The sequence below is a fragment of the Danio rerio genome, chromosome 25, assembly GCF_049306965.1.
Source record: "Danio rerio strain Tuebingen ecotype United States chromosome 25, GRCz12tu, whole genome shotgun sequence".
Taxonomy (NCBI): domain Eukaryota; kingdom Metazoa; phylum Chordata; class Actinopteri; order Cypriniformes; family Danionidae; genus Danio; species Danio rerio.
In genome coordinates this window covers 18,397,501-18,413,995 of record NC_133200.1, presented here as the reverse complement: position 1 = coordinate 18,413,995, position 16,495 = coordinate 18,397,501, and the positions used below count along the sequence as shown (strand labels likewise).

The 16,495-nt window shown below is 36.0% G+C and overlaps 1 protein-coding gene across 2 annotated transcripts in view; it reads right to left on the bottom strand.

The window, feature by feature from the left end:
• Positions 1-16,495, bottom strand: part of elmo3 (engulfment and cell motility 3) — a 54,722-nt gene that overhangs the window by 19,263 nt on the left and 18,964 nt on the right. The window contains exons 5-15 of one of the 2 annotated variants that reach the window (XM_017354204.4): positions 13,799-13,849; positions 13,503-13,672; positions 13,303-13,402; positions 10,819-10,997; positions 9,027-9,105; positions 6,186-6,236; positions 5,963-6,085; positions 5,763-5,885; positions 2,535-2,639; positions 2,334-2,442; positions 46-182 (exon numbers count right to left, since the gene is read on the bottom strand). In XM_017354204.4, coding sequence (XP_017209693.1) covers positions 46-182; positions 2,334-2,442; positions 2,535-2,639; positions 5,763-5,885; positions 5,963-6,085; positions 6,186-6,236; positions 9,027-9,105; positions 10,819-10,997; positions 13,303-13,402; positions 13,503-13,672; positions 13,799-13,849 — 1,227 coding nt within the window. The remainder of the gene's footprint in view (positions 1-45; positions 183-2,333; positions 2,443-2,534; positions 2,640-5,762; positions 5,886-5,962; positions 6,086-6,185; positions 6,237-9,026; positions 9,106-10,818; positions 10,998-13,302; positions 13,403-13,502; positions 13,673-13,798; positions 13,850-16,495) is intronic. The other variant, XM_009297958.5, reaches the window with a different exon arrangement.

Genomic DNA, 16,495 nt, shown 5'->3' with positions numbered 1-16,495 from the left:
ACAAAACACTGTTGGGGTTGTTTTTTCAAAAGGGGAATGAAGTACCTTATCAAAGTCTTCCTGCGTGGCTCTCATCTCCTTCCAGGTCTTGTTAAGCAGCTGAATGCAGATGCAAAACAGCTCCTCCAGTAGACGGTCCTGAGCGAAGAAGATCGGGTGATAGTCTGAGCCCGTCTCAGAGGCTAGAGAGAGGAGTAAATAACAGCTATTAAACAAATAAGAAGACCAACTATATATGTTGAAATTATATCCGTCTCACTGTCTAAAGCAGAGATGCCAAAAGGTGGGCCCCGCAGGCCAAAGTTAGCTCATTGTAAGCTGTGATTTGGCCCACCATCCCATCTAAGAGGAGAGTAATAATGATGGAGAGGGTCGGGGCAAATGCCTTTAACACTGACTTCAGAGACGGTCATCACCTTTTTTTGTTTGTTTTATTGCTGTTTTAATTGTTTCAATAAATTATGTAAATGATTTAGATTTTTAAAAATGTAAATACTGTCACTCATCGGATGGAGGACTATTCAGAAGACATCCCGCAAGCAAATCAAGGCACAAACTAGTGTAAGTCTGTAATAAATTAGATTGTTTTGTTTTATCTTTAATAAGTTTATTATAAAATGTATAGATTCATATAAAATACTGTATTAGTTAATATAAAATACAGTATTAGTTCATATAAAATACAGTATTAGTTAATATAAAGCAATGTTTTTTTTGTTATTTTTAAATAAATTAGGAAATTACCCATGACAACTACATTTATCTTCGGCCCACTAGCCTCAACCAAGTTTGGTTTTTGGCCCTTTGTAAGAAAAAGTTTGGACACCCCTGGTCTAAAGGTGCTTAGACCATTTTATAAAAAAATAGGTCACCAAAAATGAAAATCCAGTCATCATTTACTCATCCTAAACTTGTTAAGTTGTTGAATTTCTTCTGTTAAGCACAAAGGAAGATATACTGAATATAAATAATAATATTTTACTAATACAAAAATAAAGGGTCAGGTCAATATCCTCAGCATTAAATAAATGGAGATCTTTTAAACAAATGTTACTTAAAGGAAAATAATTAAATGCTCTTTTTAAATAAAAAGTAACACATTTTATTAAGATGAATTGTTGGTGATTGTATGGGTGTTAATGGTCAGACTGGGTAACTATATATGAAGGAAAATATAAAGGAAAATTAAGACCTGTTAAAAAAAGATTTAAGACCTACAACCAAACTGCAACCTCCTGCTCTCTTTCATGAAGCTAATACGGAAGAAACTCAAACTGCAATTCATAGAAATTCCGCTAGTCTTGGCTCTACAATAGAGCACATTTGCATTGACCCCAATGTAAAAATGGCCAACTTTAAACAGAAAAAATGTGTTTACAGCCTGGTAGAAAGAACAATTTTTGTGCAAATTATATATAATATTACCCTTCATGACAACTGTGAGGGTAGTGAAATTTTTTATAACTTTTCCGTTTTCTTTATATTAAGTTACATTAAAGTCTGTATAATTAAGGGCATGGTCACTTGAGTGACAGCTAGGTCTCGCCAGTGGTCGTCACTTCACCTCAGCTGATTCCGGCTGATTAGCTGCTGAACTCGGCATATACATCATATTTTTGTTTTGTTTTCTGTGCCTTTACACACTCAGTTTCCTTTTGGAATTATTTCTTACAATTATCAGATAATATGGCATGCTGTGAGTATATAATTGTGCTTTTTAACCAATTCACGTGGCCTCCATTTCCAAGATGAGTGAAATGATATACTTATATACCATATCTATTAATGTATTAATGTATTTTTAATGTAAAGCCTAAAACTTAGCTAAGACATTAAGACTTTTTAAGACCCCGCAGATACTCAGGGTCTGCTGCCATTCAAAATTTGACAAAGGTTTCCTAAGAGGGTTGGGCTTAAAGGGGTAGTTCACGCCAATAAATTTAAATCAATTAATAACAAATGACTTATTTCAAAATATCTCCTTTAGGTGTTTAACAGAAGAAAGAAACTCATAAAGGTTTGAAACATGTTGAAAACCTGTAACCACTGACTTTCATTGTATTTGCTTCTCCTACTATGGATGTCAATGGTTGCAGGTTTCCAGCTTTCAACTGACAAAGAAACTTACAAAGCTTTGGAACCACTTGTGTGTGAGTAAATAGTGAGTACATTTTTATTTTTAGGTGAACTATCCCTTTAAGTGTAGGGTAAGGCAACAATACTGTAAGCATTTTTTTAACAGTGTTAAAATATATATAAACCACATATTCACACACACAAACAGTAAAGCCTTGATCTGATCATTGTCACCATCTCCAGCATGTGTCACTTACGAGGTTCTCCGATGCGCAAGATCTCGCACAGGATGAGTGTGAGCTGGATGCTGCTGCGGGCGAACGGACACTCATGTTTGTCTTCTCTGCTGCTGTTCTCCAGCACAAACTGACACAAGGACACACAGACTATGAAGGCTCTGTGCAGACTGATGTGTACTTGCCTCAAAAATTAATATATTTATAGAAACTCTCACTCACCCGGCTGTATGCGTCAGGATAACGGGAGGCAAAATATGCCATTGTGTCCAACGCCAGTAGACCTGGAGGACACCGGCTCAGATCCTGACCAGGATTACTGTTATTCTGACAAAAAACAAACATAGAGCCTTAACTAAAATAAGACTTGATGGTTAAGTTGGTGTATTAGAAATTAACAAAGCAACTGTGCATGTGATATTTAAAATATAATATTTAAACTTTATACAGTATATACAGTGGGAAAAAAATTAGTCCTCCACTGAAATTTGTATTATTTGAAAACACTTTTTGCCAAAAAAAAAAGAACATTTATTGTTATGAACATTAACAGTTATAAACATTTTGTGCAGATACAATATCATATACATACAAAAGTACTACACTATTCTGCTTTTTCACAACTAAGAACCAATGACCATAAAAACAATATAGGTATTAAATTACACAATAAATGTAAAAAGAAGTTTATAAAAAAATAAATAACAAAAATAACTAGAAATAAAAGTAATAAATAAATAATTTAAAAATTAAAATAATAAAAAAGCTTTGTTCCTCTTCATCTTCAAGATCAATGGTATCACTATAATTTAACAAAGGTTTCCATGTTTTGTAAAAAGATTTTAAAGACCCTCTTAATGAAAACCACCTTTTTTCCAACTTTAAACACAAAAATTATTCTTTTCTCCATTTGTCATATGAAGATGGAAATGTTAAAGAATAAGCCTCCTTGCCAATAATGTGGTGGAAGCCACAACGTATTGTTGTTGAAGGCAAAAGGGATTCGAATAGTGCTGTTAGAGGGTTCGGAGTGGCTGATATGTTAAAAGTTTTACAAAAGTATCAAATATTTTAGACCAACACTGTCAATCTTGGACAAGACCAAAACGTGTGTGTGTGATTTGCTGGAGATTGTTGACACCTATTACAAGTATTAATTCTATTTGGGTATATTTTATCTAATCTGGCCTTTGTGTAGGGTAGTCTGTGAAAAATCTTGCATTGGATTAAACTGTTTCGGGCACATATAGAAGAACTGTGAACAAAATTGAGTATATAATCACATTCTATTTTACCCTTGTTCCCAGGTATTCTTAGGTAATTCGGAGGAGTCAGAAATTAAAGAATTTATTGACAGATGATAGAGACTATCCCTTTTCTGTCTGGGTTAAAAGAATGAATGGTGTTCATTTTTTAATCAGGAGGAAGATTAGGAAACCGAGTAATCTGATTTTGTACGAAACGTCTTATCTGAAAAAAACGAAAAGGAAAAAAATGAAAAGTTTTGGGAGGATGAAACTTTTCAGACAAATCTGAATATGACAAAAATATACCTTTATCATACAAGTCCTTAATGGTATTAAGGCCCTTAGAAGACCAGTCACGAAAAACAGAATCAAAACACAACGGTAGAAAAGATACATCCTTAACTAAAGGTGTTAAAGTGAACGGACTTATTAGCTCAAAGTGTTTCCTAAAAGTAACCCATGTTTTAATAGTATTGATCACCACTAAACTGTCCGAGACAATTCTACAATTTATAGGAAGCTGAAAGCAAATCACTGAAAGAAGGGAAAACATTAAGGATAAAAGTTTTAATTGGAACTAGATAGGATGTTTGGAAACTTTTGAAATGCCAGTCCAATGCGAAAGCTTGTTGATATTATAGGACCAGTAATACTGCTGAAAATTTGGTAAAGCAAGGCCCCCTTCTGACTTGGGAAGTTCAAAAATATGTTTAAATTTCTAATTTCTAATAACAAATTTCTTGTCTTTGACATGACAGTATATAATATTTTGCTAGCTATTTTGCAAGATACTAGCAGTCAGCTTAATGTCGGTCAACAACATGATGTGAAAATAAGGGATATGAACTGTTTTGAGGATTGCATAAGAAAGGGGCAATGCCGCCTGTAATGGAAAGGAAGAAAATCCTGACATTTTGATATTTATTTCAAAGTGTTTTCATGCCTAAATAAAATGAAAGCACAGAACAAATTCACATTTAGGAGCAAGGGGCGTCCCCTGATGGTTCGGTTGTATGGATTAAATGGGAGAATTGGTTCTTTAATGTTTATTGCCACCCCTTGATTAAAAATGAGGAGAATTACGGGAAAATATTTTCACGAGATGATAGCGCGATAGAATTGTAAAATACGGGAGAATCCTGGGAAAAACAGGAGGGTTGACAGGTATGGTTTAATGTGCAATTTGATGGCTTAACAGTAGTTAGTTAGACAAAAGTAGTTTGTTCTGTAACCACTGACTTTCATTGTATTTGCTTTTCCTACTATGGATGTCAATGGTTGCTGGTTTCCAGCTTTCAGCTGACAAAGAAACTTACAAAGCTTTGGAACAACTTGTGTGTGAGTAAATAGTGAGTACATTTTTATTTTTAGATGAACAATCCCTTTAAGAGTAGGGTAAGGCAACATACTGTAAGCATTTTTTTAACAGTGTTAAAATATATATAAACCACATATTCACACACACAAACAGTAAAGCCTTGATCTGATCATTGTCACCATCTCCAGCATGTTCTGTAGCCAATTGAAAAAAAGGTGGATAATAATATTGACCTCAAAAATTGTTGTTGTTTTTATAAAATGTAAAAACTGCTTTTATTCCAGCCAAACTAAAATACATTTCACTAGATATGAAAATTTGAATTCTGTGGAAGTTGCCTAGTAAAAACATTTTTACCAAAGAATAAACATTTTATGTGTGTGTTGCAAACAAAAAAATTAAAGGTATGTATGCCCTAAAGAATAATGATGAGCCTTTGAAAATAATGCCCGCCTGAGATAGAGAAGTAAATCAGAAACTTGGGTGTGCATTATTTTCAAATAAATCTACAGTCAATTACTCCACTTATAGTTTAGATTAGATTAAACTTTATTGTCATTGCACATGTACAAGGCAGCAAATGCATGTTAGGTCTAACCAGGAGTTTTTTTATTATGTAAATATTCAACACTAAATAATGCAGTGTTTATGGGGATACACCTAAAGAAAAACGTTGTTTAGATGTTGCAGGACTTATGTTCTTAAACATCTCAGGCAAATTCTTTTGTTTTAATCTATTTTGTTTGGCTGTTGTAGGCTGAAGTAATTAGAAATTGTTTGGTGTTGTTTTATAAAACTGTAATACAGTCAAGATCTGCCTGGTATTACTTTAGCTGTGCGGTTATGTGTAAATAATCAACAAATCTGTAGTATAACCAAACTCACAGAAAAGCCGAGCTTCTTAAACTCTTTAGCACATAGCGAGCGTCTGCGTTCATTACTCAGTCCACTCTCGCTCTCCGTCTCGAACGCTGCCTGACGCAGCCCGTGCAGCATTTCCCTCTGCTCCTGCACAAAACACCACAGAAAAATCAGGACAACAGTGAAGATGCTAAGAAAATAAATGAAGCAGAAGAAGAGTGAACCTGGCTGTAGGAGTCCAGAGGAGTCTTCATGCGGGGCTCCAGGTGGTTCAGCCTGACTGTCTGCAGCACGTACAGGTAATGGGCCATTTCATCTCCTACTGAACTGGAGCTGTGGATGATGTTCTGCACACAGATTTACACTCTTACTGAAGTGCACTGGAACATGTTTATGCTAACAGGATTACACTCCATCATATGAATGAACAAAAGTTTAGACTCTCACCTTGTGAATGTACTGCCGCAGGTTTCTCTTCTCAAGAAATTCAAAGAGCTCCTGAAATCATTTCAGACTATTTAAAACTAGACAAACTTTGATAAAAAATTAGATAGACAGCAGATAGAATGATAGAACATTAAATAGTAAGACAGACAACGGATGGATGGATATAATGACAGATATATAGAACAAAAGATATATAAAACGATAGAGAGAATGATAGCCAGATAGATAGCCAGATGGATGGATGGATGGTCAGACAGATACATGTATATGTAGATAGATATGATATGCAGATAGATGTATAAAACGACGGATATACAGAACGACAGAGAGATGAAACGACAGAGAGAACGATAGACAGCGAATAATGGATCAAAATATCAATGGATCAAAATGGAGCAAAATAATCTTATCAAATTTCGAAAAACAAGATTATTTTGCTTACCCCATTGACAGATTATTTTGCTTGATTTAAGAAAAAAAACTCACTTCGTTTTAGCATATTATTTTTTAAAACAAGACAATATGTTTTACTTGTCTAGACAATGCTTCTTGATTTAAGAATTTGTAGATATTTGGACTAGAAACAAGACAAAAAAATCTAAGTAAGAAAAGCATTTTTTGCAGTGTAGGTGTATAGATATGTAGATAGAAGTATAAAACGAGAGATATGAAACCACAGAAAGATAGAACAATAGAAAGACAGATTTATAGAACAATAGATAGATGGAAAAACAAACAGAACAATAGACAAGAGCGAGCGACAGACAAACAGACAGACACATACATGCATAGATACATACATACAGACAACGGATGGATGGATGGATATAACGACAGATATATAGAACAAAATAAATAGAATAAAACGATAGAGAAATGATAGCAAGATAGAACAATAGACGGACGGATGGACAGATAGATAGATAAATGGATGGACGGACGGACGGACGGATATAGATAGAAATGTAAATATGTAGCTAGATGTAAAAAATGATAGATACATATATAACGATAGATAGATGGAACGACATACAGAGAGAGAGAACAATAGACAGAGCAATAGACAGAGCGATGGATGGATGGACGGACGGATAGGTGTATAGTTTTGTAGATAGAATGATAAAACGACAGATATAAAATGACAGACAAATAGAACATTAGATAGACAGATTTATAGAATGATAGACAGACAGACAGACAGACAGACAGACAGACAGACAGACACAGACAGACAGACAGACAGACAGACAGACAGACAGACAGACAGACAGACAGACAGATAGATAGATAGATAGATAGATAGATAGATAGATAGATAGATAGATAGATAGATAGATAGATAGATAGATAGATAGATAGATAGATAGATAGAAGGGATAAATGGATATAACAACAGATATATAGAACAACAAATATATAAAACGATAGAGAAAATGATAGCCAGACAGAACAATAGACGGATGGATGGACAGACATATAGATAGATGTATAAATATGTAGATATTTATATTTAAAATTTATCTATATGTAGATATTTATTTGTTTATAAAACGACAGATATATAGAACGAAAAATAAATGGAACGACAGAGAGAACGATAGACAGAGCAATAGACAGATGGATGGATGGATAGGTGTATAGATATGTAGATAAAAGTATAAAACAACAGATATAAAAAGACAGATAGATAGAACAACAGCTAGACGGACAGATTTATAGAATGATAAATATATAGAACGATGGACAGAGAACGTTAAACAGCACAATAGACAGACAGACATTTATATAGATAAAACTGCTACTATGTTTGAAAAGTTTACAAACATTTGACCAGATTATATCATGTTAAAACACATTTCTAGCCAGATTTGACACTGCTAGCAAATCTTGGCACATTGCTAATATGCTCAAAACACTTCTAGCATGTTTCTAGCCTTATTTAACAATGTTTTTGACCGGTTGCTAACATTTTACTGGCATAGCATAACAGCATTTTATCATACTATTAACATGTTTCTAACATTTTTTTCTGTATTGTTAGCATGTTTTTTAACGTGACTTATATCACACAAGCACATTTTAGCAGGTTGCTAAAACGTTTCTGCCATAGCTTAACAACTTCATCATGTAAACATGTTTCTAACATAATTTTCCATACTGTTAGCATGTTATAACATCATGGCTTATCACTCTAGCCTGTTTTAGGTTGCAACATGAACAAAGATTCAACATGTTTAATCAGGTAATTTAACACAGACCTACAATATTTTAACATGTTGCTTTTGTATGTTTCCAACAAGATTTAGCCCAATAGCCATTATGTACAGTATTTCTGGCATGATGTGTTTTAACCCGATGTATGTTTGTGCTATGAGGTTCAAGTTAGTAAACACATTGACTAATGGAAGCTTATTGTAAGCTGTGACTGACTTAACACACAGCTAACATGTTTAAACCCCCTGCTTGTTATTTGGGACATGATTTAAGACACTAGCATTATTTACGTTTTTTTCTTTAATGATTTTCCACTGCGAGGGAAAAGTGTTTGTAACATGACTTAACACACTACAAACATATTTTAACACATGACCAGCATGTTTTGAGAATGATTTAACACGGGTAATAGTTTTCATATGTTGCCAGTGCAATTTGACACAGCAAATAACAGTTTTTTAGTTTAATATTTTTTCTCAATGTAATTGTATCCTGTGTTGGAAATCTAAACCAGATGTCCTTATAATGAACGTTTAGACTAGCAAAACAAGCAGCAGTGATTGAAACACTTCCTGATTTGGACAGATGGTGGCAGTAAAAGCAGGATCTGATCCGAGTGTGTCTGACCTGTCTGTCTGCTTCTCCTCCAGCCTGCAGCAACGCCATCAGCAGAGCCATGGCCTTCGTCTGCAGCTGCTGGTTTGTTCTGTAGTGTTATTTAATGAGGGGACAAAAAAAGAAAAGGAAAAAAAAACAGACAAAATGAGAAGAAAGGTGATTTAACAGTCTAGACCATGTTCATCTTAAATGCAGACATGAGCTACAGGAAAACAATTGCAATGACACAATGCAAAAATATTATTCTTATTATTATTAATTAGTATTATTATTCAAATAAGTTGGTTGGTATTTATTTTATACAAACAATATATTAGTTATGTAATCATTATTTTATACATTTGTATAAACTTGTTATTATAAATGTATACTGTTAATATTACTTAAGTGATAATTACAGGTTTAAAACTTAATATCTTATCAAAATATAAATATAAATTATATAATATATTTAAAATTATTAAAATACACATTAAAAGATATAATTATAGTAATATAATAATAACTGTAATTACAGGTTTTATCTGATAAAACATTTCTCACTTATAAAACATTTTTATTCATATCGACAAAATTAATAAAAGAACTATACAAAAATTATGATAACAATTACCTTGTCCCCAAAAAACTTAAAGGTGCAGTGGGTGATTGTCATCAGAACATTTTTGTTGTGCTGGTTGAAAGTCTCTTCACTGTCCAATAGTTATGATTAAAGTAAATGATCTAAATGTATTTATATGTATTTTTATGTTCTGGCTAGCTAAGCATAAAACTAAAAAATGTTCATCCAATTAAATTTTGTTGGGCCAACATCTCCCATAATTCCGATAAGTAGCCCAAACTGTCAACAAATGTAGATTTGGACTTCTGCGCATCTCTGTTTACGCATACACGCCATTGGCGCGTGCCCGCCAGCATGCAGGCCGCACACTCACGACACGTGCACATGACACAATCTCAGTCGCGGCAAAATCAAATGCTGAATCAAAACTTTTTAAAATCCAGAATCAATATTGGAGTACTTTTGTACGCTGGAGGAAGGACGACTCCATGGCTAAAGTATTTCTGTTAGACAGGTAATGTTCTGTTTTAAGACTATTTTAGTCCCCCAAAGCTGATGTAGAGCGTGTTGTGTTATGATGAATAATAAGCACAGACGTATTGTTCAGCAACGGTGAAAGATTAATGTGACTATTTTCAGTTTCAAAAGAGCCTTTTACAGCATCAATAATGTAGATTTTTATTCAGTTTAAAGAGCGCTATTCCACCTAGCTTTTACTGAGCTGAAGTTGCTTTTATATTCACATTGGTTCATTTTTGAACAATGACAGCCCCTCTATTGTTTATAATGCTAGACTGAATATTTGCTCTGAAATAGCATGCAAGTGTTGCTTTGTAATAATTTCAATTCCTTTACGCCGCTGGCCAAACACTAACTACATTTCTTACTGGCGAATGACATGAACTAGTGGGTTGTCTGCTGTCGTGTCGCGGTGCGCGCGGTTACTCATTCAGGGGGCGTGGCTTTAAAACACAGTCCCTCCTAGCCGACCGAAGATAATATGCTAAGCGAATTGTGTTGTTTCAACTCACTTTAAGTACATAGTTTGAAAAAGGAGCAAAAGTCATTTTTGAGTGTATAAAACCTTAACAAAAATGAACTATAATTAAACTCTGGCAAAACAAAAGACTAGATCTTCATCCTCCTTAATCACTGTTCACCTACTGTAATGTATGTGTTTTCTAGTGTTTTTTGAGTGTACTGACTGTTGGCTGCTGTAGTTGCTCTTCTGCTGTCTACCTAGTGTGGATGGTGTAGTCTACGTACACCTGCAGATGTGAAAGGAGCCTCTCCAGCGTTATCTCCTGCTTGACCTCAGTGAACAGACTGCTGCTGCTGAGGACCATGCTCTCCAGGATGGCTAGCGACACCTGCTGGATGGACGTGTCCAGCACCTTCGCATTCACAAAACTGGCCATCTGGAAATATATCAATCACATCACATCATAAAGAGACGGTGACAATTATTAAAATAAAATTAAATAATGACTGCACATTTATACAAAAAGAAAGTTGCATTATGGGAGGCACTTTTCATTCTGTATCCCACTTTTATTATTTGGAATAATAATAATAACAATAATAATGGGAGACTCGGTGGCGCAGTGGGTAACGCTGTCACCTCACAGCAAGAAGGTTTTTAGTTCAAACTTCATTTGTATCTGTAGGTATAATTATTTTTTCAAGTATTATTCAAAGCTTTTTTAAATTAATAGTTGTTATTCGATATTATTGATATAAACTGATATAAATAAAGAAATCAGAGAGTGGAATTCAGTACCTTTTAAGACTTTTTCCACTACTTCAGGATTCAATCAGCAACATTTTAATTTCATTAATTTATTTTCTTGTTGGCTTAGTCCCTTTATTAATCTGGGGTCGCCACAGCGGAATGAACCACCAACTTATCCAGCATATGTTTTACCCAGCCTATGCCTTCCAGCTGCAACCCATCACGTGAACACGGGGAGAACATGCAAACTCCACACAGAAACGCCAACTAACCCAGCCGGGGCTCGAACCAGCGACCTTTTTGCTGTGAGCCCTCCTATAGCGATCTGCATTCCCGGGACCCGACCAGTTTACTTTCGGCGTGGGAATAAATTTCAGAATAAAACATGGTAGTGGTCGGAAACTCTTGTGTAATTTGAACACGAGCAGGTGCTGAGTGTCGCTTGCAATAGGCTGACTAGACTCTGTACCATCCAGCTGGGTGTTTTTTGGGATGCCCATTTAATCGCTGTACATTTTCTAATTCTTCCGTGGCCCAATATGTACCTACTATGTGTATAGAAATAATGATAATATAATATATGAAAAACAATCGGTAGTTGGCAAATATATTGAGTGGATATGCTTGCAAATCTGACTTTAAAAGAGTCAGTGCCTCACCAACCACAAACCTCACCACACATCACACGGCACTCATGTCTCATCACAAAGGGGCAAACAAAACTGACATTTAGACTGCAATCCTTGCTCAACCTACACTTTTATCTGTTATCTCTCTCTTTTGGTAGTGCCAAATTTTAATGAGAGATTTCGAAAACCAGATCTAAAATTAGTGGAACGGTCGGGTAAAAAAAGAGGCAAATCGGGAAGTGGGTGAACAAAGACTGAATATACGGCAGGAGCGGTATAAAGGCCCGTGCACACAGAGACGTTTTTTGCTCACTTTTTCAGTCGACGTTTACACCTCGTGACTAAATAAAGGGCGTCAATGTGTCACCAACGCGCAAAATGGCAGGCGCAAAATCGTCATTAAAAAAAAAACCCGTCTAATGCTCGTTTTTAAGTTGACGCGCCGTGTCAAAACCTTCTCCTCCAATCAGATCAGCACTTTTTATCACATATACGGAGCAGCTGAAGTTACAGTAAACAGCAGTTGGAGGCGCTCAAGCACAAAAGTTTCAATGCGAGCGCACATTGAAGAAGATGCCCTGAGGCGATATGAACGTTTAGCTGCTTATTGCTCTTGTGAACACTGATCATTTCTTCATTGCTAGAGCTGGAGCTGCTGCTTGAACCATCCATGCTTGTTCGAGTCACCAGTAACTTTTAACAACAAGTGTGTGAACTTCCTCTCCTCCTCTTCCTCTGTGTTATAAGCCAGTGTCAGAAGCTGAAAGTTGTGTAGCGCCTATAACGTCAAAGAGTGATTTTGCATACTCTTCAGCTTGACGCTAGTAAAAAGTGCTTTGGTTTGAATTCGGAAAAACGTCTCGTAAAACGCTGACGATAAACGCAAACGAAAAGCATCCCGGTGTGTAGGAGCCTTAAGACTGAATATACGGCAGGAGCAGGCAAGAGCAATTGTGAGCGAGATTAAAAATTTTATCCCGTGCAGATCTCCGCCCTCCTGTTTAAATATTTATTTTTCAAATATTTCCCAAATTATGTTTAACAAACTTTAAAATGCACGTTAAGCTGAATAATGGCATCTTAAAAAATATCTAGTAAAATATTATGTACTGTGATCATGGCAAAGATAATATTAATCAGTTATTAGAAATTAGTTATTAAAATATTATGTTTAGAAATCTTTCTATTAATCAGAAAATGGGGGAAAATATACAGCTGTATGTGCCAGACAAATTCTACAATTAACCAATCCAAATCATGTATTAGACATCTATTATTAGACTGGTGAAAGATTTGTAAAACAAAATTCATTTTGTATACAAAAATAAATAAATAAATGAAGTGTTTCTGCAAATTTAGTACCTTTTTGATAAAAACACTGGACAGATTCTCCCAGGACACAATACCATGGTCCATGAGCTCCATGAAAGCAGTGAGTGTGTGTGTCATGATCACAGGAGACCTAGAGTAAAAAAAAAAAAACACACACTTTCAACAGTTCAATCTTTACACTGCACTGTAATAAAACACAGTACGTCATGACAAAGTGCCAGGAAACTGACTCCTGAGCGTCCTCCACTATCTTGACCAAGAGGGAGTGTCCATCGCGACTGATAAACTCTTGTGCAAACGTGATGTCAGTGGAAACTATGGCCAGGAGATTTAGGGAGTCACAGCGAACGTTGGAGTCTGAGCTCTGAATGCCTTTATACAGATCTTCAGCACAGCGGCCCTGAAAATCACACAAGTATAGATCATGGCCATTACTGACCATACTGCTGTGTATGTTTGACTCAAAAACACACAGACTGAGATGTGTTTAGATGCGTGCTAACTGATAATGTTGTGTGAGACTCACTGGTGCTTTGGTTAAGCGCAGGATGCTGCCATTTTTGATGTCCAGGCGGTTCTAGGGCAAAAGTTAAACAGAGAGCCACAGTCATAATGCTATTATTAGATGGCATTAACACTTGCAGAAATGGGTGTCTCACAAAGACAGATGGACAGATAGAGTGCGAGAAACAGACAAAGAACGACATGTGAATATGCTGAATGACGAAAACATGCAAGCATTAAAAGAAAACAACTGAATTAGATAGAAGGGGGGGGGGGACAAAGGGAAAACGAGAGCTGTCAAGATAAAAACATCAGACAAAGCAGTCAAGACAGACAAATCAAACAGAGTTAAGACTGATTCTGCATCAAGCGCAAGCGTATGCTCTGGCGCAGCCTGCACGTGGACGCATAGCCCTCGCTGTAGCCGCCGCCGACGTTGTGCACATCTCAAAACATTTAACTACACAGAACAATGACGCGTAACGCACCGCTGCCAACTAGAGTTTTTAAAGTGTTATTGCAGAGCAACACAAGCAGCATGCAGAAGTATAAATGCACGACTACGCACAAGGCATGCACTGTGGGTCATGCTGATCACTCGACGCAGAAGCATAAACCAGGCTTAGGAAATCCCAGACAGTGCTACAAAAGCAAAGACAAACGAAAAGGCCCACATCCACTAAAGGGTGGCTGACAAACAGACAAAAGTCAAGACAGACAGAGCAGTCCAGACCAAAGAGAAGACAGACAAACAAACAGACAAAAGGCCACGACAAACAGAACAAACAAAACAGTCCACACAAAACAACATAAACCAAACAGAAAAGCGAACAAAAATGAAAGACAAAAGTAAGGATAGAACAGCCAAGACAGAAAGACAGAAGTGAAGACAAACAGACATGAAAAACAGGCAAAAGTCAAGAGAAAGATAAAACAGTCTAAACAAATCAGTAAAGAGAGTCAGAGACACACAGACACAAAGACAAAAAGACAAAAGTAAAGACAGAATGAACAAACATTAAAGACAGACAGAACAGAAAAGACAGAAATTTATGACAAACAGACAAAAGTAAAGACAGACAGACAGAACAGGAAAGACAGACATAAGTGAAGACAGAGAAACAGAACTAAGTCAAGACAGACAGAACAAACATTTATATTGATATAAAGCTTATTATTTTCATGTCATCTTAATAGCAATAACGGTCTTTTCAGGAGCTGTATTAAATGTTACATATAGCTGCCGCTTGCACGACTGGCAGCATCGTGAAGATTAAATTATTAAAAATCTCGCGCTTAAAATGTGTAGATTCAGTGGCAAATGCTGTTACCTGCAGAGAAGTGAATGGCCAGTGAATGGCTTTAGTTATTCTCATAGCGGACTTGAAGGCACTGAAAGTCTTTTATGCACTCTTGGAAAAGTGTAAATGCTGGATTAACATTCAGCACATGATAACTAATAAAATGTGCCATTATCAGTAACTTTAGGTAAGTCTGTCAGTGCTATTTTCATTCTTTCATCTTCAGCACTTCACATTTTCGTGGTTGTGGCTCCTGTCAACTGAAGGCAGAAAGCATTGACCGAGTGATTGACAGCTGATATAAACCAATCATTCCTGTTCAGTTCTAGAGCAGTGAGCCAATAAAAAAAGCACAAAGGCGGGGCAAGCATTGCAGACTTTTTTACTTCAGCAAGTTCACATAACAACTGTATATCTGTTCCTGAGTGCTGCGTTTGGCGTTTTTAGGTGCAAAGATGCATTCTGCATAAATGTCTCCTAAATCAGAGCATGCGGTATTGATTTTGCAGTGAAAACAATGAAAATGTATGTAATGTACTACTGTGAACTCCAACCGAACTCTCGTCTCCTCCACCAGCTGAGGGAAAAGCCATTACAACGACACAGATCACTGTGCCTATTTATGCCAGAGTCCGCGGAGAAAAAGTGACTGACAGGTGGTCATTTGTTTGTAACTTTATTTATTTATGGTTTGGTTATGGGTAAAGCAAAGACCATTTGGGTCAGGTAGTGAAAACGGTAGGCTACAATTAATTAATTTCTTATGAATTAATTGATATTTAACAACCACCCCCAACCCCGCCTACAACAACGATAGCATCGTCCATTGAAATGTTTCACATTAGACATTGTGCGATGATAAAATTGGTCAACATCGCCCAACCCTACAAACATTAAAAACAGATAAAACAGGAAAGACAGAAATGAAAGATAAACAGATAAAAGACAGACAGACAGACAGACAGAGAAAAGTCAAGACAGATCAAACAATCATGACAGACATAAAAAAACTGTAAGGACAGACAAACTCAAATGAAAGAAAAACAGACAAATGTAAAGACAAACAGAAGTGAAGACAAACAGACAGGCAAAAGTCAAAACAGACAGAACAAATAGACTGATCATGGCAGACAGACAAACAGACAGACAAAACTGTAAGGACAAACAGACAGAACAGTCCGAAAAACAGTAAAGACAGACAGACAGAAAGACAGACAAACACAAATAAAAGACAAACAGACAAAAGTAAAGACAGGCAGAACAGCTAATACAGACAGAAGTGACAACAGAATGAACAAACATTAAAAGACAGACAGAACAGGAAAGACAGAAATGAACAGATAAAAATAAAGACAGACAGAAGTGAAAACAGACAAACGGACAAAAGTCAAGACAGAACAAACAAACAGACAGACAAC